This window comes from Cnephaeus nilssonii (assembly GCF_951640355.1).
Source record: "Cnephaeus nilssonii genome assembly, chromosome: 6".
NCBI lineage: Eukaryota > Metazoa > Chordata > Mammalia > Chiroptera > Vespertilionidae > Cnephaeus > Cnephaeus nilssonii.
In genome coordinates this window covers 4036369-4062395 of record NC_137077.1, presented here as the reverse complement: position 1 = coordinate 4062395, position 26027 = coordinate 4036369, and the positions used below count along the sequence as shown (strand labels likewise).

General features: G+C 49.8%; 1 protein-coding gene and 1 pseudogene across 2 annotated transcripts in view; one reads left to right on the top strand and one right to left on the bottom strand.

The window, feature by feature from the left end:
• ACO2 (aconitase 2) overlaps window positions 1-26027 on the top strand; it is a 43862-nt gene that overhangs the window by 9280 nt on the left and 8555 nt on the right. The window contains exons 2-7 of the mRNA XM_079773854.1: window positions 10447-10583; window positions 16172-16430; window positions 19941-20033; window positions 23247-23405; window positions 23615-23765; window positions 25233-25337. Coding sequence (XP_079629980.1) covers window positions 10447-10583; window positions 16172-16430; window positions 19941-20033; window positions 23247-23405; window positions 23615-23765; window positions 25233-25337 — 904 coding nt within the window. The remainder of the gene's footprint in view (window positions 1-10446; window positions 10584-16171; window positions 16431-19940; window positions 20034-23246; window positions 23406-23614; window positions 23766-25232; window positions 25338-26027) is intronic.
• Window positions 3207-7883, bottom strand: LOC307101963 (small ribosomal subunit protein eS25-like; annotated as a pseudogene). Its single transcript has 2 exons — window positions 5579-7883; window positions 3207-5377 (listed from the first exon to the last, which is right to left on the bottom strand). The product of its transcript is annotated as a small ribosomal subunit protein eS25-like (transcript).

Genomic DNA, 26027 nt, shown 5'->3' with positions numbered 1-26027 from the left:
GATCTGTTTGGCTGCAGAATGCAGGCTTTCTACCACTCAACCAAACTGTTTCCCCAGCGTCCTCCCCTGGGAAGTGAAACTAGACGTCAGTAGAGTAGGCTAAATAGAGGGGACACAGTTCGGTTGGCTCCATGCTCTGTTTGAATGTATGTCTATTTGGGACCGTGAATGCCTTCTGCTCAAAATACCTGCAAAGCTTGAGAGGGGGAGGCTAAGCTGTGGCTGCCTCCTGAGCTCGAAATAGTGCGTTGGTGCAGAGCTGCTGCCTGGGGCCTGAGTAGGGCTGGGAATTTGCATGCAGTTCACTGTGTGCCTGGAGTTTGCTGCTGACGCCAGCAGCAAAGGAGAACTAGACATGAATCTATCAACTGATTCCTTAAAGGAACCCCCTACTGCCTTGGAGCCCATTAGAGGCTGTGACTCGGAGAGACACTACTCCCTGTCACCTTTCCAAGTCTCTGAAAAGGACTGCATCACTTTTATGCCTGCCAGTTGCATAGCAACCAAGCTAGCTCATTGCCTCCTGGCAGGAGGGAATTGTTTCACTTTGGATTCTTAGGAGAGGTGCCAGATATCGCCTACCAGGGGTGGGAGAAAATAGTTTGAAACAGCGGAGGTGTGGGAATATGCTTTTTCTTAGGAAGGTGTTGACCGACATGCATTCCTGTGTTGTCCACCTAGGCAGTGCCCACCTGAGGCTTCCTGCTAGGCAGCAAGTTGCTCCAAGCTGTGTGCCTGCATGGGCAGAGGAATCAGGGTCATACGCTACCCAAGACCTTGAGGTCATCCTGCTGGTAAAATGGGCTGCCTCATAAGGTAGTGCAATCCCCACCACTGGACAAGGCCTGCTTAGGTTGGATGACTCCGTGCTAGGCATTCAAGGGTAGAAAGAGTGGATAAACGAGACGTTTTCAGTCCCATTTCCATTCTGAGATGTGCTGTGCTGGTGTTTATGACCTGCTGTGGGGCTTCTGGTGTTTGTGGTTGGGAAGAGAGTACAAGGCATAGTGGGAAACAGCAGCCTTCTTTCCATTCCAGTCCCCGGAGGCAACCACTGCCAGGAATCTTGTATGTATCATTCCAGACTGCTTTCTCTGCGTTTCCAAGCAATACGTTCTTTCTGCTCTTCACAAAATCTCTGCTCTCTTATTCCCATTTTACAGAAGAGGAAACTGAGGCTCAGCGAGGTGAAGAAACCTGTCTCGGGTTCCACAGCTGGGGGAGCTGAGATTCTAAACCAGATGCATCCAGCTCTAGAGTGGATGCCCTTTCTGTAACTTGGCACGGGGGTGCAGTGTTCCTACCATGGCACTGGACAGGTCAGAATGTGGCTGGTGACTTGTCTCTTACAGAAGCAGCTGCCTCAAGAGACCAGGCCTCCTTCAGGAGCCCAGCTTGTTTGGACAGCGCATTTGCTCTGAGGGCTAGTGCCGGCTGACTCGTTCCCTAAGGCAGTGCTGGCATATGCTGTGCTTCACAGGATGGACGGAAGGTCAGCCTGGCCCAGGCAGGCTGGCCTCCTGCCTGAGAAGATGTCCGCTCCTTTGGTTTGGACTGTTCTCTGGGTACAAGTGGTCCCAAGGGAAGACACCGTCCCTCGAGAAGAGAGAGCAGCATGCCTGACCTTGACCAATTGGGGAGGCCAGAGTTCTGAGTGGGTGTGCATGTGACATGCCCCGGGGTGGGCCACTTTCCCGTATGCTCTGTCTCTGAACCGGCACTGAAGGCTTAGCACAGCCTCTGCCAAAGGCACTCACTACCTGAGTTTGAAAGCAGTCAAATCATTGCTCTGCCTTCATCCGTTCTGTCACCAAGTATTTCTTGAACAACTGCTGTGTGTCAGACATTGTCCTAGACTCTGAGTATACAGAGGTGACCAGAATAGACCAGTTTTCTGCCTTTGTGGAACTTACATTTTAGTGGAATTTACTTTCTCATCTGTCTGAGTCACCATTTTCTCATCTAAGCAAGGAACACAATGACCGGTAATAATCCCACTTGGCACAGTTGTTGGGAGGGTAACCTTGTGATCTTGCCTGGCACAGTTTCACTTTGTTTCTTTTTTCTTCTTTCATTTATTTTCATTTCACTTCTGGTCTAGCTCCCCAGTGGGGTCTACATTGAGTATGTTCCTTCCTTCAGAGTTTGTTCTGTGTCAGTAAGTGCAGGATCAGCAGAGCCTTTGTTAATTCTTGGGGGCCCTGGAGATTTGTAACCCATCCAGCCAGGAAGGGGACCCCACAAGACCTGGGAGTCACTCCACCAGGGACACTCTGAGAGCCCACTAATCACAGGCTGGGAGACGCTGTCTGGAGCATGTGGGAGGGGCCTGGGCTCAGCATTCCCAGCTGTGTGACCTTGGGCAGCCACTTCCTCTGCATCTTCAGGGCGGTTAGGGAGGCTGCGCTCTTTACAGTGTCACTGGCTCGGAGCAGGTGGCAGCTGACATTTGCTCCAAAAGACATCTGAGGGCATCTGGCTACTGGTCACCCTGGTGGGAGACTCCCACCCAAGGGTAAAATTAGGGAGTTGGTTTGTAGCAGAGGAAGCGCTATAGGGATGCTTAGATTGGAGAAGACACATTATGGTTTTCAGCAGTTTGCAGGGCTGAAGTGTGGAAGAGCGGCCAAGTTCATTTGACCTGGTTCTAAAGGACAGGGCTGGGCAGGGTTCTGGCACTGGGCTGGTACTTTCACATAGGTACTCTTTTTTAACCTTTTGCACTCGGATGTCGAGTGTGACTCGACACAGTTAACATTAGAATAAAGGAATCGAGAAAAAAGCAAGTGAGTGCAAAGGGTTAAAAATTTTTATTGATTTCAGAGAGGAAGGGAGAGGGAGAAAGAGATAGAAACATCGCCCTGACCGGTTTGGCTCAGTGGATAGAGAGTTGGCCTGTGGACTCAAGGGTCCCGGGTTCGATTCTGGTCAGGGGCATGTGCCTTGGTTTCGGGCACATCCCCAGTGGGGGGGGGGTGCAGGAGGCAGCTGATTGATGTTTCTCTCTCATCGATGTTTCTAACTCTCTCTCCCTCTCCCTTCTTCTCTGTAAAAAATCAATAAAATATATTTTAAAAAGAGAGAGAGAGATAGAAACATCAATGATGAGAGAGAATCATTGACCAGTTGCCTCCTGCATGCCCCCTACTGGGAATCAAGCCCGCAATCTGGGCATGTGTCCTTGACAGGAATAGAACCTGGGATCCTTCAGTCCTCAGGCTGATGCTCTATCCACTGAGCCAAACCAGCTAGGGCATAGGCATTGTTTTTAATCCTCACTGCAGCCTGTGAAGGTGTTAACTCCACTTACAGATGAGAAAAGCAATGTTTAGAGGGTTAAATAAAACCACACAAGGTTACAGAGCTTGTTGCGCAGAGCTGGGATTTGAGCCCAGGTCTCCAACACTAGAATCTGCCCTCTGATAAAATGCAGGCATGTTTCCATTCAATATAAGAAGCATTTGTTGTAAAGTATTGGACCTGTCCAGTAGTGGAATAGACTTTCTGGAAGAAAATGAGCTTCTTAGCCTAATCTTGTCACATCGGGTTATGCTCCAAAGAGGTTTTCTGCCTTGAGGCTGCCTCCTCCCCTCCGTTCCTAAGAAAGTGAAGGGTGAACGCTTAGTGAAAGTCTGTCTTTTAGATAAGAGCCTGGTGTTTATCCAGGAGAATTTCACAAGGCCAGAGACTTGGGCTCCAAGTATGGGAAAAAATTTTTCCATGTCCTAATTGTTGTGACATCTGGGTTGGATGGCCTTATGGGTGAACTTAGGAATGTCTCTGGGCCCTTGGGCCAGGTTGAACTGAGCATTGAGTATATTTTACGTTTTGACTTAGGAAATAAAAACAAAACCCAAACAAGTTACTATTTTTTTTAATATTCCCAAATCATCATTCTTTTAAAAATAATACTGATCTTCCGAAATCGGTTTGGCTCAGTGGATCCTAGGTTCGATTCCGGTCAAGGGCATGTACCTTGGTTGCGGGCACATCCCCAGTAGGAGGTGTGCAGGAGGCAGCTGATCGATGTTTCTAACTCTCTATTCCTCTCCCTTCCTCTCTGTAAAAAATCAATAAAATATATTTTAAAAATAATAATAATAATAATACTGATCTGCTGGGGGGTGGGAGTGGCCGGGGAGGAGCCGATGGGGAAAAAAGGAGGCATATGTAATACTTTAAACAATAAAAATTTAAAAAATAATAAAACTGATTTGGACTACTCATACCCAGCCAAGTGATCAGCATATTATAAGACTCAGTGACACCTACTTTTAAGGTAAAATTAATTTCTTACCTTTTTTCAAAATGTATTGTAGTTATGTATTGTATTTATAGTTTTGTATTGTAGTTATATATATATTTTACTTTTTGACTTTATTGGGGTGATATTGGTTAATAAAATTATATAGGTTTTGGGTATATAACTCTATAATACATTATCATGTAAAGTCTCCTTCCATCACTATTTATCCCCCATACCCTCTTCTATCTCCCCCCACCCCCTTTCCTTCTGGTAATCACCATATTGTTGTCTGTGAATTACTTTTTAATTTTTATTTTTTTGTAATTCCTTCACCTTTTTCATTACTTTTTTTTCTTGTTTATAAAGGTACCTGTTGTAAGAAACTTGGAAAATGCAGAGGTATAAAAAAATTAACATTCTGGTAAATTTCCGTCCAATGTTTCTTAAGTTTTACAATTCAAATTAAAAACATGTACAATAAATAATACATTTATAATTATACAAGTAGCAACGAGAATCGAACCCGCAACTTTGGCATAACAGGGTGATGGCATAACTGGGGATCGAACCCGCAACCTTGGCAAAACAGGATGATGCTCTAACCAACCTAGCTACCCAGCCAGGGCTAATACATAACCTTAAAAAAATAAATGGACATTTATGTTGTTTATAATTTTTTAACTATTTCATTTAACGGTGCATTGAGCATTCTTTTTTTTCCCACTTTTTTTTTTAATTTAAATTCTTTATTGCTTGAAGTATTATGTAAGTCTCCTTTTTCCCCCATTGACCTCTCCCCGCCCGCTCCCCCCCTTCCCCCCAGCAAATGCCCTCACCCCCCTACTGTCTGTATCCATTGGTTATGCTCATATGCTCATTGAGCATTCTTGCAGCTGCCTTGTGTACAGGTATGGTGTGGGTAGATATGGAGAAGTGGAATTTCTAGGTCATAATGTATGTTGTTGTTAAAGTTTTTTTTTCTTTTTTGGTTTAATAAAGTTTTATTTACAAAATGTACAGTTGGTGAGACCTATAGTTCCTGCATCTTCACCAACAGCTGGGGCATCCCCACATTTGGTGATTCTGGTATAAATTATTGAACTCTGTGCTTTGAAACTAGTTTAATAAGTCCTTTACTTAAGGCAAGGGTAGGGAACCTTTTTTCTGCCAAGGGCCATTTGGATATTTACAACATTATTCGCAGACTATACAAAATTATCAACTTAAAAATCAGCCTGCTATATTTGGTCAAACATTTAATTAACTCACCCCTAATGCCTTGGCAGGGCCAGACCACATGATTTCACTGGATGTGCCCCACCCCTGATTTACTAGTAAGGAGCCCCTGAAGGGTTACCCTGGCCGAGGAGCCGAGGATCTTCATTCAGTCTCTGAGAGACAACAGCTGAGGGTTAAGAGCTGGGAACTTCCTTACAGAGTTTGTCGTACGTTGCTTTGTCAAACAAAACTAGGTTATTGAGGTGTCCCGAACTTTGTCTTTGGATCATGTCTTCTTTTTGGCCTTGCCCCAGCTTTGTCCACTGAGTCTTGGTCTTTCTTGGCCGACGTTCCAGCATCTTTCTTCTTGGCCTCCTTGGGCAGCATCGCACTGGAAGAGCAGCTGCTACCACTGCTGCCTCGATAAGAGCTGTTGTTACTAAGTGTTAGTTGCGAGGCCCTGGTTGAGTAGCTCAGTTGGTTAGACCGTTAGAGCATTGTCCCAATACGCCAAGGTTGCAGGTTTGATCTTGGGTTAAGGGCACATCCAAGAAGCAGCCAATGAATGCATAAATAAGTGGAACAACAAATCCATGTCTCTCTCTAAAATCAATGATGATAAAAAAGTTTCAGTAGCTGTTGCCAGCTCTCACAGAGAAGACTTTACTAGTGTTCTCCAATTCAAGGTCACTCTCCCCCAAACCCTTGCTCATACTTTATGTTGTAAATCTTTAAATTTTTTGCCAGTTACTTTTGTATAATAGAGGTTAATATTCATGTTCTTTAGAAAACTCTGCCTTCATTCTTGTGCTTTTTAACATTCTGAAGTAGAAGGCAAATTGCAGAAAATAACATGCGTGGTGCTTAGAAATATTTAAAAAATTTTCTGATTCTAAAATTTATATACAGAATTCAAGGTTCAAAATTACATAAATATAAAAAGTTAAAAGTTCTCCATAATTTCACCCTTCAGTGATAGTCACTGTTAACAGTTTGGCATCTATTCCATTTTTACTTGATTTGATTTATTTTTTAGTTAACACTCAATATTATTTTATATTTGTTTCAGGTGTACAGAATAGTGGTTAGATTCATTCAATTTCTTTAACTCATTCAGGTCCAGGTCAGTACTTAGAATTGTCAGGAGATACTTGGATTTGAATGCTGGCATTATTATTTTCTATCGGTGAGACCCTGGACAAGTCACTACCCTTCTCCAGCCCTCAGTTTCCTTATCTGTTGTGGCACTTGTATACAGTGGGGCTGTTCATAGTGTTATAACTTGGCACTCAGTAGAGAGTGTTAACTATTACTACTGATGATGGTTACTATTTTCACTGTCTTTGCTTAGAAACCTCAGCCATGACACCTGTTCAGTGTGGGTACCGTGGTACCAGGGACTGTGGGGAGGGGTGGATTCATTGTGGAACCAGTGTTTGGTGCCTCTCTTGGAATCACTGAGTGTTAAATACCACTGGGTATCTGACATCGGGCCAGAAAGTGGTGGAGGAGTGGTGGTTATAGGTATCCCTGGATGGGCCTCAGGGAGTTAATAAAATGGTGTGTTTTATGTGTTTTATAACTTTTCTCCATGAAATATGTCCTGCTTTTTAAAATGGGAGGAAAAAGTCCAGTAAATGCTACTTTAAAAACACACAAAACTGCTTGTAGCATTTTACATAATAATTGCCGTTCTTTGGGGCCCATTCATATCATTTCATACCTCATGTAATACTGCAGGTATTATTCCCTTTCTCTAAATGAGGAAATGGGTTCAAAGGCGAAACCTGCTTGAGGTCACACACTAGTAAAGGGCAGAGCTGGACTTGGGAGCTAGATCTAAGCTCTCTTCACTGCCATGTTGCCTCTTGTAAGCCACAGGTTATAATCCAGGTTTTGGGATGGTGAACCACACCCTCCCTGACTCTGCCTGGTTGATCTTCCATTTTCTGCTTTGTCTTTTCATCCCACCATTTTACATTTTAACAGGTGGTGCCTAATTGTCTCTCAGAAATGTTAACCTTGCCCTGGATGGTTGCTCAGTGGTTAGAGCATCGGCCTGGGGACTGAAGGATCGAGGATTTGATTCACAGTCAAGAACACATACCTGGGGTGCAGGTTTTTTGCCTTTCTTTTTTTAATACGTTTTTATTGATTTTTTAGAGAGAGGGGGACAGAGATGGAAACATCAATGAAACATTGATCAGCTGCCTCTTGCATGCCCCCTACTGGGGATCAAGGCTGTAATCTGGGCTTGTGTCCTGACCAGGAATTGAACTGGGGACCTCTTGGTTCATGGGTTGATGCTCAACCATTGAGCCACACTGGCCAGGTGGGTTTGCAGGTTTTGATCACTGCCCTGGTCTGGGCGTGTGCAAGAGGCAACCAATCAATGTGTCTCTCTCACATTGATCTTTCTCTCTCTTTCTCTCTCTGTCCCCTTCCTCCCTCCCTCCCTTCCATTCTCTCTAAAAACTAACTGGAAAAATATCCTGGGGTGAGGATTAAAAAAAATATTAACCTGTTTACACTCTAGCCAAAAGCATCCAAGACTGGTAAATTATTGATTTGTCTTGTTACCAGTTTGCTCTCACAAGGTTAACCACACCTGCTCTGTGTTTAGCCCTGCTCAACAAGACAGCTGGTTGGTAAAGCAGAAACAGCACTCATCGGTTTAATGACTGGTGTTTTCGTAGCACCTCCTGTGTGTCAGACCTGGTGACCAGGCATGGGGAATTTAGTAACAAGTAAACACACAATTCCTCCCCTAGAGGAGCTTGCAGACCACTGCAGACAGCTCTCACATATGAATGTCAAGAAGTAATAAGTGGGAATATAAAATGGGCTCTCATTGGGCTGCGAGTTCACGAAGGATTCTCTGAGAAAGTGAAATTAATTTGGAACTTGAAGGATTGATGAGAACTACCTAGACAAAAAGCATATTGGGGAGGGGGTGGGCAGTTAATTTACAAAAAGAAAGCGCTAGATCTGTGTATAGACATTGGAAAGATGTATAAGACATGTTGACAAATGATAGAAGCCATTGCAGAACAGCTTGTGTAGTTTCTCGTTTGTGTGAGAAACACAGGGGCTGAGGGTTTGCTTGTGAAGCTGGAGTAATAACAGAAACTGCGCCAAGTGCTTATGTAAGCTCCTGCCCTCACAATAGCTCTGTGTGGAAATGAGTGTTTAACGAGGGTTAATTGTCCAGGATGACTCAGATAGTAAATGGGTGCCAGACTTTAAGCCCCGGTCTCCCCACTGGGGTGGCGGCAGGTTGTAGCTGCAGCTGCAAGGCACCTCGTCCTCCTGTGTACAGGCTGTTCAGTCCTTGGATGTGTCATTGGTGGGTTCTTCACCCCTACCCAGTGAGGGAGAGAGCGAGGATCCCTTGGCGGATTTTGAGCTGGAGGGCAAGTGGATCTGAAGTCTGCACTGAGAGCTACCTCCTGCTGTGGGGGTAGGTGGGCAGTGCTGGGGGTGCTGTTCCGAGTGGGGTTGGTGTTCACCGCTGGGTGACCTGCACAGGGAATGGCTCTTGTGCACTTGTATTGGTTCCGATGCTGAGATCGGCAGGGGTTGGATTTAAAGGTCCTGGCGACAGGAAGAAGGGAACCTGGGCAGCAGCTTGAGCTTTGCCTTGTCCTTGGCGAAGGGCACATTCCCCCTTCGACAGGGAACCCCACCTTGAAGGGAAGTGGCTGTTCCCCTCTGTCATTTCCTGGGTTCAGTTACTCTTCCCTGGTCACAATGACCCTTGGAAGGTTGTCATCCACAGTTTAAAATTAACTAATACAGACCCCATCATAACAATCATTTATCTACTGCTGTATAACAGGTGGTTGCCCCCAAACTTAGAGTATTTAAAACAACAAACATTTCTTGCTTGGGCCAGGAATTTGGGAGTGGCTTGTTTGGGTGGTTCTGGTCTGAGTCGCTCAAGAAGTTGCTGTCCAGATGTCAGCCAGGGCTGCGTTTGGTTATCTGAAGTTTGGGCTGGAGCTGGGGCTGGAGCTGGAACACTGGCTTACAAGATGCTGTGCTCACACACCTGGCAGCCTGGTGCTGGTTATTGGCTACAGTTCCCCTCCAGGTAGGCCTCTCCCAGGAAAATGTCTTAACAACATGGTGACTGTCTTCCCCAGGAGCAGTCACAGAAAAAGAGCCACGTAGCAGCCATCCTATTTATTACCTAGTTCAGTGATGGGCAACCTTTTGAGCTTGGTGTGTCAAACTTCGCCAAAAAACTGAGCATAACTCGGGTAGTGTGTCACTTTGAGGAAAAAACTAACTCCAAGACTCTAGTCGCAAATGTTTCATCCTCAGGAGTAGCAAATGTTTCATCCTCGGCATGCGGCTGCGTGTCATCAGAAATGGCTACGCGTGTCAGTGCTGACACGCGTGTCATAGGTTCGCCATCACTGACCTAGTTGAAGGGATGAGAAAGTACCCAAAGTTCATGGATGAAGTTTTCCTCATTAATTCTTCCATCTATTCAACAGTCATTTATTGAATATCTGGTATGTGCCAGGTAGTCTAGATAGAGAGATAAATAAGACAAATAGAGTTTGATTCTAACTCTCAAGGAGCTTACAGTGCAGTGGAGTAGCAGCTATGCCATGGTTAGTGCTTCACAGCGTAATGAGAACTTCCGCAAATGTTCTCATCTAATCTTTCCAGTAACCCTGTGATCAGCAGCGCTGGTTATGTCCCCATTTCCCATCTCCTCTAGTGCTCATGATGATGGATTTCTTAAGTTGATAGAACTTGACTTTGCTCCAGCAATACTGGCTACAAATCCCTTACCCTTTTTCCTGCCACAAGCTGTATTCCTTGTTTCATCCCTATGCCTCAGGTGAGGAAACCGAGGCTGCAGGCACTGCATAGCTCTTGACGTTGTCATTTCTCCACCACACTGATCCTTCAGGGGTGGACCACCCTGAGCCCTCCATTGACCTTTGCTGTTGCCTTTCTTCTTGCAGAAAGCGCTGGGTGTGCGGCAGTACCATGTGGCCTCCGTCCTGTGCCAACGGGCCAAGGTGGCCATGAGCCACTTTGAGCCCAATGATTACATCCGCTACGACCTGCTAGAGAAGAACATCGACATTGTCCGCAAACGGTAAGGCTGCTGGGGGAGCTGTGGAGACGGCTGAAGGTGCTGCTTTTGCTCCCTGCCCCTTCCAGGCAGCACAGCAGGTGCTTGAGGAAGAGTGGTTGATGATGGTGGCAGGATCAAGGCCCTTGGGGTTCAGTGGTCCCTGCTGAGGAGAGGCATTGCAGATTGGCGGTGGTCTTTCTCCTCTGCCAAGGAAACGTCTGTTTTCCAGAAGCCTGGTGAGATGGACTGGGCCTAAGTGCCAGAGGAATAGCTATTTCCTCTTCTGCGAGGGGGCCCAGAGAAGACCTCGGGTGGGATCTTGAGCATATCTTTTTGGGGTCTCCCTTTCCTCTTTTGGTAAAATGGCAGCCATCTTTGCACTGCTGTCCTGTGTGCCAGGTCCTGGGTCCTGGGTCCTGGGCTGGATGCTGGCACCAGAAGGATGAGTAAGATGCCACAGGAGGATGGGGTCAGGGGCTGGTAGTATACACCAGCCAGCACTGCTCCTGGAACTTGAACAGCTCCCCACCTGGTGACAGTGACTCGGGGAATAAGCGAGAACAGATGAATATACCCATTTTACAGCCAGGGAACAGGCGCAGATGGAGAAGCAACGTGCCGGAGGCCACACAGTGAGCAAGTGGTGGGACCTTGTCTCCATGTCCTCATCCAATGCTCTGGCCATTATCCCACACTCCCTCTCTGTTGTCACTGTTTGCTCTTTACTGGTATCCTCACTTCATTCTAAGGGTCAGGGCTGACTTAGTCTTTATCTAATTGTAGTAAGGGCCTGTGAATGTTTGGCAAGGGCGGTCATACTAATAGGCGCTACCTAAGTGCCCAGTTTGGTCTAGGCACGTCACATACATGATTTCTCTTCTTTTCAGCAACTTCTGTAGGTTGTTACACCCTTCTCATTTTGCAGATAAGAAAATTAGTGTCATAAAAAGGGATGTTACTAAGGCCCTTGTAGATACTGGGGCTACTTTATTTGTTCTTCACCCTAATCAACTAAGTTTCCCTCTCCCTCAGAGTAAAGCTTTTGGTAGGGGTACCTAACCAAAAAGAAAAAGAAAGAAAAACATCAGTGTCAGATTGGGGAAGTGGCCTGCAGGTCCATCTGGCTCCAGTGTCAGTTCCAGCCATCTTTTGGGTTTTACTGCACATTAGAATCACCTGGGAAGCTTTTAAAACCAGCCAACACTGGGCCCCTAGCAATTCTGATTCAGGTTGTGAAGGTCTTTTTGGGGGGAGGAGGGGTTGTGAAGGTCTTACTCCTAAAAACGTGGTCCAGGGATCAGCAGCAGCAGCAGCAGCAGCATCCCCTGGGGTGTTGTTAGCAATGCAGAACCTCAGACCCCAGCCCCGCCCCACTAAATCAGAACACGCTGTTGAACAGCCTCTCATCAAACTGTAAGGAGCACTGGCCAGTTTTCCAGCTGGTTCTAACATATACTCACAGTTTTGAACCACTGTCCCCATCAATATGGGATCTTGTAAAAAGACTGTTTTCCCCAGGAAACAATATCTTATTTATTCTTGGAGCTCTCTGACCACAGCTCAGTGGGAAAATGATGGATATTCCTTTAGACTGCAGAGCATTTCTGCCTTGCTCTTCATCATGCTTAAAGGAGAGTTAACATAGAAGTTTGCTTTACAATAACGTGACATTATTCACCTTTTAGCCTTTGCTTTAAAAAATTAACCAAAAAGCCCTAACTGGTTTTCTCAGTGGATAGAGCACTGGCCTGTGGTCTGAAGGGTCCCTGATTCAATTCTGGTCAAGGGCACATGCCCAGGTTTCGGGTTCGATCCCCAGTGGGGGGGGGGGGGGGGCATGCAGGAGGCAGCTGATCAATGATTCTCTCTCATCATTGATGTTTCTATCTCTCTCTCCCTCTCCCTTCCTCTCTGAAGTCAATAAAAAAATACATTTTTTAAAAATTAACCAAAAAACTGCCCTCTAAGGCACTGGGAATTTTTTTGGTTTTAATTATATCAGTAAAATTAACCAAAAAAGTTTTTTTTCTTTGCCTGTTTATTCCAACCCTGCATTAACCAGAAGAGTCCATTAACTTTCAGCATTTTCCAGATTAGTGCAGATAAAGGATGTTGCCAGAGGGCAGGGGTTCTCACTGGGGGTGTGGGTGTCAGTTCCCCCCCCCCCCCCCAGAGGAATTTAGTAATGTCTGGAGACATTTTTGGTTGTCAGTGGGTGGCAGGGGGTGAGGGAGTGAGTGTTATTTAGTGGGTAGAGGCCAGGAACCCTACTGAACACCCTACAATGCAGAAGAGAGCCTCACAACAAAGAATCATCTGCCCCAAACTGTCCGGGGTGCAACGGTTGAGAAACCTGTAGATTGAAAAGAAGGTAGAGTGAGGCTATTCTAAAAAGACTAGAGGCCCGGTGCACGAAATTTGTGCACTCAGTGGGGGGGGGGGGGCGTTGTCCCTCAGCCCGGTCTGCACCCTCTCGCAGTCTGGGAGTCCTCAGGGATGTCCAACTGATGGTTTAGGTGGGGAGTGGGCCTAAGCCAGCAGTCAGACATCCTTAGCACTGCCTCCGAGGCTTCCCGTCTCATCCCCAGCTTCTGGCTGAGTGGTACTCCCCTTGTTGGGAGCGCACTGACCACCAGGGGACAGCTCCTGCATTGAGCATCTTCCCCCTGGTGGTCAGTGCGTGTTATAGCAACCAGTTGTTCCGCCGCAGGCCAGAACTGGCTCTCCAACATCCCCTGAGGGGTCCCGAATTGCTAGAGGGGGCAGGCAAGGTTGAGGGACCCCTCCGGTGCACGATCAGGGCTGGGGAGGGATGCGGGAGGTTGGCCAGCCGGGGAATGACCGCAGGAGGGCTCCAGGGTGTTTCCAGCCCATCTTGCTCAGTCCCAATTGGCTGGACCTCAGCAGCAAGCTAACCTACCGATTGGAGCATCTGCTCCCTGGTGGTCAGTGCACGTCATAGCTACTGGTTGACTCTCTGCCCCCCGGGGATCAGTGCACATCATAGCGAGTGGTTGAGTGGCCTTAGCATATCATTAGCATATTATGCTTTGATTGGTTGAACGGCTGACTGGATGACTGGACACTTAGCATATTTGGCTTTTATTATATAGGATGTTAGTGAATTAAACACATTTAAGAATGTTTTGGAAATCCAGAGGACTTGCAGGGGGCGCTCTCTCTCCATCCTGTGTCCGTGACAGAAGGGGCCCAGTTCTGTCCTAGCTGATTTGCTCAGTGGTTAGACCGTTGGCTCTCAGACCAAAGGGTCATGGGTTTGATTCCTGGTCAAGGGCACGTACCTCGGTTGCAAGCTAGATCTCTGGCCCGGATCAGGGTATGTTCGGGAGGGAACCAATTGATGCCTCTCTCTCCCCCTCCTCTCTCCCTTCCACTCTCTAAAAATCAATGGGAAAATATCTTTGGGTGAGGATTTAAAAAAAAGAAGAAGAAGAAGAAGGGGTCCAGTTCTGTTCCTGGGAACTGGCCCTGCCATGTGGTGAAGCAGAGGGACAGGGATATAGGGGACCCATTTTGCCGTCCTCAGTTAATCCTCAAGGAAATATGATGATGGACTCGTCCTTAGGCTTTTGTCATTGTTGGACTTTTTTATACTAGTTCAGCCATTTGCTGTCAAGGTCTTTAGTTTTGAAGTCCATGTGCTGTTTTTTTGTCTCCTCTGGGACCCAGAAAGAGGGGTCGTGCTCAGTAACTCCCTGCTCGTCCCACTAGCCTTGGAGGTGCTGCACAAAAGGGGGCAGGCTGTGCCTCAGGCCAGCACTATTTTTACTCAAGGTTCTCATGACAGCAGAGCATAGAGATTCTCAGAATTGCCCCTTGCTCTGCTGTTGCCCACAGAGCCAGCGCCTTAGGGAATTCTTGCTCTCCAGGGATTTGGTAAATTGAGAGTGAGGGGCTGGAACCCAGGCTAGCTGAAGAGAGGTCCCTGCTTTGCCAGCAGAGTCCTGTTGGCAATAACACTAATGCCAATGACTGAACATTACTACGGGCCAGCGCAGCTTCCAGGGGTTATTGAGAGACAGTGCAGGGCGATGGAAGGAGCACGGACGGTGGAGCCACGCTGCTGGGCTCCTTGCGTTCTGCTCTGCCATTCGTGACCTGGAGCAGCTACCTCAGCTGTGCTTCAGCTTCCTCGTCAGTCCTGTGAGGACAGAATGAGCTTATACAGTGAAGTGCTTAGAGCAATGTCCAGCTACAAGTAAGTGCTGTCATAACAGAGCAATGTCCAGCTACAAGTAAGTGCTGTCATAAAACCAATCTATAGCGACAGAAAACAGCCAGAGTGGGAGGGCACAAGGAAACTTTTGGGGGTGATGGATGTGTTCATTATCTTGAATGTGGTGGTGATTTCACAGGTGTATACATATGTCAAAACTTACCAGATAGGGTACTTTAAATATGTGCAGTTTATTGCACTCCAGTTACACCTCAGTAAAGCTGTTCTATTTTAAGTGCTATCTGTTATCTCATTCCAGTCAAAGTCCTGGACTTTAGAGACGGGTTGGTGAGCTCCCTGAAAAGGACTGTCGCTAATCTGTCACATTGGTTTAGTAATAGGGTCAGTTCTAGACCCAGAGCCTCTGACTCCTAATCTGATACCCCCTTTTTTTTTTTTTTTACTTATTGGGTGTGAGTGGAACTCTGCGGTCCCAGGAGGCCTCAGGGTTGGCATAAGCTGTGTGCGTGGTGGGAGGCAGTGTGAGGCATGGCTGCTGTAGGGCAGCCAGATGCAGTGAGCAGCAGCAGGGAATCAGCAGGGCGCCTCAGGTGGGTGGCTGAGAGCTGAGTTGGGGCGACCCTGGGGAGAAGGAAGCATTTGAGTCCTGGCAGGGGCTGCGCCTCCCTTAGGGTCAGACTTTCTGCTGTTTGGCCCGGATGAGGAAGGAAGGGGAATGGGGTCCAATGAGAGGAGGACCAGTGCAGGCCAGAGGCAGTGAGAGGTTTCCTGCTGAAGAGCGGACAGCCACGTCTTTCTTAACGGGGTGAGAGCAAGTGGGGCTGATGGGCAAGGCGTTAGCATGACAGGGTGAGGAGCCTCCAACACCTGGGCTGGAGGTTGTGAATGGAGGGTGGGGCGGGTTGGGTGGCAGAGGGACTGGTTTGGACCCTCTTGTCTTTGTGGGGCCCCCAGCACAGGGGAGTTGTTCATGGACCGAGAGAGGGTTCCAGGAGAGACTGGCTGCGAACGTGAGCTGCTATCACTACTCCGCTGAGCCTCTACTCCCTCTTGGTTGTTTTATTGAATGCCAAGAATACAGTGAGGATTAATTGTATGAAATATATGTAATCGATGCTCATGAGATAATAGTGATGAATATGCTGAAAAAAACAAATATTCTTAAAAGCAAAACAAAACACCACCTCTTTGTGATTCACTTACTCATCAAGTAATTTTGGATCGCCTAAATGCCAGTCACTGTGCTGTGTGCTGGAGATGCCACAGTGAGCAGACTACTCCGTCCCAGCCTGGTGGAGTGAACGGTCCCCTCCTGCCCTCTCTCAGGGTGACCATGTGCACAGAGGGGCAGTGCTGTGGGTGGGCAGGGCATTGTGCAGACAGTACCAAGCAACCTCTCCCATTTCTCCAGACTGAACCGGCCTCTGACCCTCTCTGAGAAGCTTGTGTATGGACACCTGGATGACCCAGCCAATCAGGAGATCGAGCGGGGCAAGACGTACCTGCGGCTGCGGCCGGACCGTGTGGCCATGCAGGACGCCACGGCCCAGATGGCCATGCTGCAGTTCATCAGCAGTGGGCTGCCCAAGGTGGCCGTGCCGTCCACCATCCACTGCGACCATCTGATCGAGGCCCAGGTCGGGGGTGAGAAAGACCTGCGTCGGGCCAAGGTGAGCTGAAGGTGGTGTGGGGGGACGGTGGGTGTGACATGAGGTGAGAGGCAAAGCCCTCTTACTGGGCCCATGGCCTCCAGATTCTGATGGGCTCTTCTTTGGTTTAGTCATTTAAAAATTTTTTAAATATATTTTTATTGATTTCAGAGAGGGAGGGAGAGGGAGATAGAGACAGAAACATGAATGATGAGAGAGAATCATTGATCAGCTGCCTCCTGCACACCCCACACTGAGGACTGAGCCTGCAACTGGGCATGTGCCCTGACCGGGAATCAACCCGTGACCTCCTGGTTCGTAAGTCGATGCTCAAACCACTGAGTCACGTTGGCCAGGCATAGTCTTTTTTTTTTTTAAATTGTTTTTGTACTTCTCTAATTCTTAAAATATCATTTACTCATTTTGCAGATGTTAGAAAACCTAAAAAACAAAATCATTTTTAACATGTTAAGCGCCATGTCTGTCACCGGTGACTGACACTGTATTTCCGTTTGGAGCTCGTCAGTCTCCGGCCGCCAGCACCCATCGGTGAAATCGGTTACCGCGGGCTAAATGGAAAGGAACACAAAACAGGCTTGGCGCTTAACATGTTAATCTTACTACATTTATGGTATTTTTTTTTTCTGGTCCTTTATCTGTTATGTTAGAAAAATGATGCCGATGTCAGGCTCTGGTGAATGTTGACAGCTGCTCTGGAGAGGGTAGTTTAAATTTCCCACTCACACTCTTGTCTGACCCCGAAGATCCTCTCAGGGTGGTAGGCCGGTGGTTATAATGTAAACTTGAGGCAGCAAAGGCACCGTGTAGTCAAGTCCTACAGCCGCATGGGGGCGGGGGCATGGTTAGGCCAGACCCAGATGCGCCTCCCACTTGAGTGCTCTCTCTTGCTGACTGGCCCCCTTTGGGGGTTTCTTTTTCTGTTTTGCTTAGTGAGACACAAGGGGCTGTGTGCCACACGGAATTCCCCACACCCTTCCTCATGAACCAGATCCCTGCCCCTGCCCCGGCTCTGCTTGTGGTACCTTTGTGTGTGCTTACCCTTGGCAACAGCAGGTCTCTCCCAGACCTGGGCCTCCACCCTCTCCACCCCCTGCAGTGGAAGTGGGCGCCCCTCGTGGGGGGCTGTTGGCAGGAGCTGAATGCTGGCAGGGCCTGGGCCCAGCCAGGCACAGAGCAGGGCATGCAATTGAAAGGGGTCCGGCTCCCAGGGTCAGCACAGCTCCGAGAGCCACTCAGACCCATGGGAAAGGCTCAGGGCAGCTTTCCCATTCAAGCCCTTTCTTCCCCCACTGGCCCGCCGGTTTGGGTCCTGGTTGCACAGTGGCTCTTTCTGTACTCAGCTGAGAGAGCCCAGCCCGCTGGCCCGTGGTTGCCATGCCAGCAGCAGCGGTGATGGTAGCGTTGCAGAGGCTCCTGTGGTGCCCAGGAACTGGGACCTTATCACCCCTCTGGGTGACTGACGCCCCACAGCAGGGCACCACCCTCAGGGGCTGGCCTTCCCCGTACTTTGTGAATTCAGAATCTACCTTCTGGAGGTGAGATTCACAGGATCACAAGGTTTCAGAGCTCATTCCCCCGTTTATTTAACAAATGTTTATTGAACATTAATTCTATGCCAGACACTTCTAGGGGCTAGGGATGCGGTGTGAACAAGACAGTTGGGTCCTGCCATCATGGACCTTAGTCTGGTAGGGAGACAGAGCTGAACAGTCACACAAATAAATAGGAAATTGCCAGTTTGTATGTGTTAGGAATGGAAAGCGCAGGACTCTGAGAATAAGAAGACTGTCAGATTTGTGGTTTGGAGGGGTAAGGACACCTCTTTGAGGATGTAACATGAAAACTGGAACCTACCTGAGCAGATAAGTTGATGTTAACTGGAGGAAGAACATTCTAGAGAGAACAGTGTGTATAAAGGCCCCAAGGCAGGAAGCAACTCGGTGCATTTATGGAATTGAAAGGGAGCTCTGTGTGTGAAAGAGGGTGGGATGAGGTGTTTGGGGCAGGTGTAGTCAGGGCCTTGAGGACCATGGGCTCCATCCTAGGAGTCATTGAGTTTAAGGAGGAGAGACATATGGTCAGATTTACATGGGTGGGCGAGAGGCAGAGTGATCTGTCCAGGTCACACAGGCAGCCTGAAGGGTCTAGGCCAAGTGCAGGCCCAACACTGATGTACCACTCGGGGCACCGCACTGCCTCTTCCCCACTTGCACAGACGCCCGTGCACATGCACCCAGACACGACTGCCTGCCTCCCGCCCTTGGTACCAGTTTCATGAGTGACTAGTTTGTAAATGAAAAAGCCAGTGTATTAATACTTAATCGGAGACTGCTCTGGGAGAAGCACATGGGGCCTCAGAAGGGTGCATGGTTGGTCTGGCGTTTGGTGAAGGGGGTTACGTGGTCTTGAGGGTGTTTTATTGAGGGCTCAGGGGAGCTGACAGGGGGTCCCTCCTCTGCTGGGGAGCATGACTCTCCTGCCCAGAGGCTGGCGGATCTCATTTCCTCGTTCTGCCTTTAGGACTCTGTGCAGTCCGAGGTAGTCACGCCCTCTTGTCACGGGGTCTCACCTGTCCAGGGCTTGGCTTCCGGATAAACCCCGGGCTCACATCCATGTGCTGGGAAGCCTCCTACCCTCTGAGGAGGCTGCCCTCTGATCACAGACAGAATGGGTTTGGCCCGCCCATTGTTTTGTTGAAACCTACCTTTCAGGACATGGTCCATTTGGCAGTCTTTCATTTGGGGCCCATCAAATATATTGCCAAGTATTGAGCACCTAGGCTGTGCCAGGTGCTGGTCTAGTGTTCTGATAGGGGAAGGTGCCGTTACTTCATATCAGAATGTAGTTCTCGGGCTCTGGGGTGAACAGCCTGGTTTCAAACCCTGGCTTCTCTGTGTAACTCTGGGACCTCCAGCAGGTGGTTTCCCCTCTGAGCCTCTGTTTTTGCATCTGTAAAACGGCTTGAGGACAACACCTCCCTCCCTCCCTCTTGGGATGGGTGGTGAGGATGTTTAGCGCGACGCCCTTTCCGTAGTTGGGCATGCAGTCCGTGCCAGCCGGGATTGCACATGAGGCATCCGAGGCTCAGGTGGAGACGTGCACACAGTTCTGCGGTGGCGCCCCTCGCTGCTGGCCTTGGCGCAGGACTGAGTGCCAGAGGGCCCTTGGAGGTGCTGTAGCCCCGTTCCTTCTACAAATAAGGAAACTGAGACCCAAGGCAGGGAAGGAACTTGTTCTGGACCCGCTCCCTGACCAGGAATCGTTAAACTGGGCTCTGTCTCTGCTCACTTGCTTCCCTCCCAGGCCTGCCAGCTGAAACCGTGGGCCACCGTCCAAGCCCTTTGGGGCTATTTGTGGAAGGCCTCCGGGAGGGGCCTGTCTCCACATTGCCAGCATGTCGGGGCCGTGTCAGGGCCGTGGGGGAGGTCAGGTGGGGGGAGGGCATGAGCAAGGGTTATCCCAGACACGGACTGTGTTACTAATGCTCTGGGTATTGATTTGTCTCAACAGGACATAAACCAGGAAGTGTATAATTTCCTGGCATCTGCAGGTGCCAAGTATGGTGTGGGCTTCTGGCGGCCTGGCTCTGGAATCATTCACCAGGTAATGCAGGGCTTGGCCTGCCTTTTGTGGGGGGTGGCGGGCTGCCCTTAGGGAACCAGAGAGCACCTCCAGGCCTGAGGGAGCAGAGAGCAGGGGCTCAGGGCTCAGGGCTCAGGAGGGAGGAGGGGAGATTGATGACGACATCTCAGTCAGCCCTTAGCTTCTCCTCTTCCATTTTTACATTAACTTTCATTATGTCAAGTTATACTTTCTCACTTTCCATGTAAGAAATTAAAACAGTCCCTCTGACCACCTCAGTAACCAGCATTTTAAGTCCGGCATGTTTCCTGCTGCCCTTCTAAGCTTTATAGTTTTGTATTACTTTTTGCTGTGCTCTTTCACACAGGTGTGCTCCTGTGCTTGGTCAGCTAACGCTAGCGGAGCACATGCCGTGGCCAGGCATAGACTTAGCGCTTTCAGATAGTCACTCCCTCAGTGCTCACCACCACCCTATGAGCAGGGGGTTTGATTAGCCACACCTTACAGGTGAGGAAACTGAGGCACAGAGAAGTTAATCTACTTGCCCATATGTGTGTTGGGGGAATAATTCCATCTGACCCAATTATGGAGCTGGATTTGCATCCAAGTGCTCCCTGCTGCTGTGCAGCCTCCTGTCACCCTGGGCGCTTCCCCCTCAGGGCACCCAGCACTCCTCGGAGTCTTTTTGGCCCCTTCGTGGTATTCAGTAGGATGAAGGGACTATAGGCCATGGGGCCGTGTCGGCCAGCCGGTCTTCCAGGGTCTCTCCAACGAGGACTTGTCTCTTGGTTGGCAATTGTGTCTGTGTAAGTGCACGTGTTTGTGTTTGGGGAGATAAGTGCTTAGCTTTTCATCACATGACCACTGTTCTGGTTTGTGGCTAGGCACTGATTGTGTATCTGTCATACATGTGAAACCTGCCTCTGCACCTTTCCAAGGTGACCCTTCTCCCCACCTCCATCCCAGGCCTCACTTCCAGGCCACCTTCAAGATGAGCTGAGTCAGGCGGTAATCCGACCCTGTGGGTCCCCAGCACTGCCCCGTTCTGAAACCAGAGCCACGGATCACTGCTCTGCCCTTCAAACCATCGCCCTTGCCAGGAAGGGGCTGCCTAGCAATAGCAGGTCACATTAGTCTGCAGGGGCCAGAGAGCCTCTCAGTGGCAGGGCCAGGGAGTCAGGTGGACCCAGCCTTGGCCTTTTGTTGTAAGGACACCCTAGTCCAGGTGTCCCCCATTCTCCCTCAGTACAAATGCCCAGGCCTTTTTGGAAGCTCCTGGGCCAAAGTTTGGGGAAGGCAGCTCACATCTGCCACTGGCCACCAGCTAAGCATAGAGCCTGATGTATTTGTTTCTTTAAAAAGGAAATTCCAGGGAATTCTTTACTTTTCTCTCCCCTTTGATGTCATTTCATCAGCAATTTTAATCCACCATGTCCAAGTCAAACCTAACTCCTTCCCTCCCCCTGGAATGCCTTGGTAGATTCTTCTCTGCATTTCCCCTGCCAGGGACTGTCCCCTCCACACACACACCCCCCACACACACACACCCCCACCCCCCCACCCCCGTGCCCAGCATTGGCGCCCTCTTGTGGGACTCCTTCACAGTGACCCCAGTGTGTGCCAAGTGCTTTCCCCACCGACTCTGTGCTCTGGGGGACAGGGACGGTGGCTTATTTCTTCCTCTGGGCCCGCAGCCAGGTCAGTACAGAATAGGTCCTCAGTGTATGTGTGTGTTGTATGGACAGATGGTTGAATTTCCAGCTTTATGTTCTAGATGTTAGTTCAGCCTAAAATACACTTCTCCCACCATCACCCCTACCCCCATTCACCCAGCCATATCCAGCTGACCACCAAGGTCACCGTCATAACCAGCTTCATCGTGACACTTTGTGTAGTCCATGGGTCTGCACCAGCCTCTCCCTTCTGGGCGTGGACCACACCTGTGGTCTGCCTCCTGTGGGCACACTGAATTCTGTGTGCTGGTCTTCATGGATCAGTCTTCGCACAGGACTGAGGCAAGGAGGGCCAGAGAAATGAAACAGTTAACCAGAGTTCTCGCCAACAGTTGTTTTTTGTTAGAGATTTCCTCTATGTTGGCCTGTCCCACCAGCCTGCTGCCACCCTTAGGAAGGGGCCAGATTTTTAACTCTGCGTTCCTAAGAAGAGGGCCCTCGTACCTTGCCGAGTCACCAGGCAGGTGCCTGGCCAGAGCAGAGGCCCTGGGGTTTCTGTGATGTTGCAGGGAGCCTGCCACCACTTGGTCGGTCCTGACAGTTCATAGAGCCTTTCACTTCTCTGATCTCATTGGTCCTTCCCAACACCCATATGTGTGTCAGGGGAATGATTCCATCTGACAGATGAGCAAGAGAAGCTCAGATAAAGGATCTTGCTGCAAATAATAAATTAAAAAATGATGCATCTCCCAGGCACTATTACAGTTTAATGTACATAACCTCACTGAGCCATCACAGTGATGCGTGAGGTAAGCACTGTTGTTTGCCTGTTTTTAAAAAAATACTGATTTCAAAAAAAAAAATACTGATTTCAGAGAGGAAGGGAGATGGAGATAGAAACATCAATGATGAGAGAGAATCATTGATTGGCTGCTTCCTGCACGCCCTGTACTGGGGACCAAGCCCGCAACCCGGGCATGTGCCCTTGACTGGAATCGAACCCGGGACCCTTCAGTCCGCAGGCTGACGCTCTATCCACTGAGCCACGCCGGCCAGGGCTGCCTGTTTTTATAGACGAGGAAACTGAGGTGCAGGGAAGCACTTACAAACCCACCTCATACAGCCAGGAGCTGTCGGAGCAATTCATGAGCCCGGCCACCGTCCCCCACGTTTCTGGCTCTTCTGGGGCCCACCGGAGGGACCCCACCTGGAGGAGTGCCGGGAAGGCCCCCGGCCCAGTCTCAGCAGAGGGCAGTTCTACAGACCCCTTTTGGGGCCCTGCCTCCATTCTCTGCTGAAGGCTTTTTTAAAAGTATATTTTTTATTGATTTCAGAGAGGAAGGGCGGGGAGATAAAAACGTAAGTGATGAGAAAGAATCATTGATCAGTTGCCTCCTTCACACCCCCTCCTAGGGATCGAGCCTGCAACCCGGGCATGTGTCCTGACCAGGAATCTAACTGTGACCTCCTGGTCCATAGGTCGACGCTCAACTACTGAGCCACACTAGCGGGCTGAAGGCTTTTAAAGCTTATGATCTTGGGTTCTTGAGATCTTTTTCAGATCATTCTGGAAAACTATGCATATCCTGGGGCTCTTCTGATTGGCACTGATTCCCATACCCCCAATGGCGGGGGCCTGGGGGCCATCTGCATTGGAGTTGGGGGTGCCGATGCAGTGGACGTCATGGCTGGGATTCCCTGGGAGCTGAAGTGCCCCAAGGTGAGGAGTAGGGAAGGGCTCGCTCCGGGGTGGCTGCGGAGGATGGGTGGGATGTGTGGAACCCAAAAAGGATGAGTGAGTAGGTCAGCCTCCCAGCTCTCTGGGAAGGAGGCAGGGAGCAATAGGCCGGTGTGGGAAAGCCAGCAGGTGGGTTCCTGGTTGGCCATGGCGCACAGGACTGTAACTGCTGTCTTGCCCCATCTATTCAGGTGATTGGTGTGAAGCTGACGGGCTCCCTCTCCGGGTGGACCTCACCCAAAGATGTGATCTTAAAGGTGGCAGGAATCCTCACAGTGAAAGGTGGCACGGGCGCCATTGTGGAGTACCATGGCCCTGGCGTAGACTCCATCTCCTGCACTGGTGAGGAAGGCGCGCGTGAAGTGCCCTCAGCCTGCGTTGGGCCAAATGGGACCTGTAGTTGAGCCGTAGGAGCAGTGAATGGCGTTCCTGAGAATCTGTGCAGTCAGTTGGGGACTTGGGATGGACACTTACAGGCAGAGGGGAGATGGTTAGTCCAGGTCCCTCATTAAACGGGAGGAGATGGAGGGCAGGGCACTGCCCTGTGGCCACACAGAATTGGGGCTGAGCCAACTTCTGCTGCAAGGCTCTGGCCATGGCTCTGGGGTACCTTGGGTGCTGCAGAAGATGACCCAGAGAGGACGGGGTAGGTGGTGGTGGGACTGGGGAGCCAGAGCCAGGGCTCACCTACTCGCACCCCTTTCCCACATCTTCTCTTGGCTGGAGCTGGAGCCTCACTCACTTCCCTCGGATTGGTGGAGCCGGGCCTTTCCTGCTCATCACTCCTGATGACCTGGCCTCATGCCTGGCCTTCAGACATCCAGGGAGAGACTTGGACCAGGCCTTAGAGATGGCCCAGGCCAGCGCCCCGTGGTGCCTGTCTTGTGCCACAGAGCTATGTTCAGCTGGCCCTTGCACCCTTCCCATGTTGCGGACGGGGCCACTCTTACAGGTTGCCCTTCCTACTATTGACAGCTCAGTTAGGAAGTCAATAACCCAGACCTATGTCCCAGTGGCCTTATGAGGCCAGTATTTTGACAGCAGTCAGGACATCTGTAAGCCTTGCCAGTTATTTATTGATTGACTTCAGGGAGGAAGGGAGAGGCAGGGGAAAAAAGATAGAAACATCAGTGATGAGAGAGAATCATTGATTGGCTGCCTCCTGCACATCTATCTGGGGATCGAGCCTGCAACTGGGCATGTCCCCTGACTAGGAATCGAACCATGACCTCCTGGTTCATAGGTCGACACTTAACCACTGAGCCACACTGGCCGGGCAGCCTTGCCAGTTCTGTGTGGGACTCAATGTCCAACCAGTGGACATTGTTCCAGTCTTACTGCTGGAAAGCCTGGGACCCACAACATTCCCACATAGCACCATGGTGTGGCTAAAGGACAGCGGGTGGACCTACACCTGAATGTCGCACTTGCATTTGCTTTATGGCATGACCTGGGACCTCTCTGAGCCAGTTCCCTTACCTGCAAAGTAGACACCATTGCAGCTGGGCATTCTGGCCAGGTCAGCCTTCAGTGCACTGGCTGCTACTCTGCTGAGCAGGCCAGCCAGTCCAGAGCTAGAACTCGGCCTGTAAGGGCTGAATCTTGTGTTCTCTTTACTCTACCCAGCGGCTTCTCTGAGCCCCAAAACTGGGCTCTGGCCCCCATGGCCTCTTCATTGGCCTGGTGTTAACCTGGCCACTAGGCCGTGTGAGCAGGGAGGCAGTGCCGGTGTGAGGATGGAGAGCACACCAGCAGGTGTGTGGGACCCACACCAGCTGCTCAGCAGCCCCACGGGCTCTTTCTCCTCAGGCATGGCGACCATCTGCAACATGGGCGCAGAAATCGGGGCCACGACTTCCGTGTTTCCTTACAACCACAGAATGAAGACTTACCTGAACAAGACAGGCCGGAAAGGTGAGCCAGCGGGGCAGGGTGGTGGGGCAGAATGGTCATCAGCGACACCTTTCCCTTTAGGACAGGGCTCCTAAACCCGGCGTCTCAGACTGGCTTCGGGGGCTCTGAAGAGCCCTAAACGTGTCTGCAGTTATGTGTGTGCTCTTGTTTCGCAGTTGGGAGTCTAGTTCTCACCAGCTTCTCGAAGGGCCTCAGGATTGGACTTTAGTTTCACCTGAGAGGGTGCTCAATGTTGAATCTTCTTGGCCTGGTCCCTGGTGCCCCCTGCAGGAAGGTCTGGAAATGGCATAGATCTTCTGTTTATAATTCCTGCCTTAACGAGGGGAGGAGGAAAAACATTTGTTAACAAGAACCCCTTTCCCAGCCTCCCTCACAACTTCCCTGAGGTTCTAGCTGGGCGTCTCCAGCCTCGGAAGGGCAGTGAGCGAGGGTGATTGGTGGAGCCAGAGGCCAGGGCGCTGAGGGGAGAGCGAGTCTGTTTGCTCTGAGCACGTGGAGTCACTCCTGGAAGGCCCTCCCCTCCTGTCCATTCCCAAGTAACTTCTTCAAAACCCAGCACTTCTCACCTCTAGGCAGCCTTCCCTGACTCGGGTCTCAGCCGGCTTCTCCTGTGTGCCCCGTGTTCCTGTGTCTGTCAGCGTATTGTCACTCTGCTCACTGACACTAGACTGTAGCTCCTCGAGGTCAGGG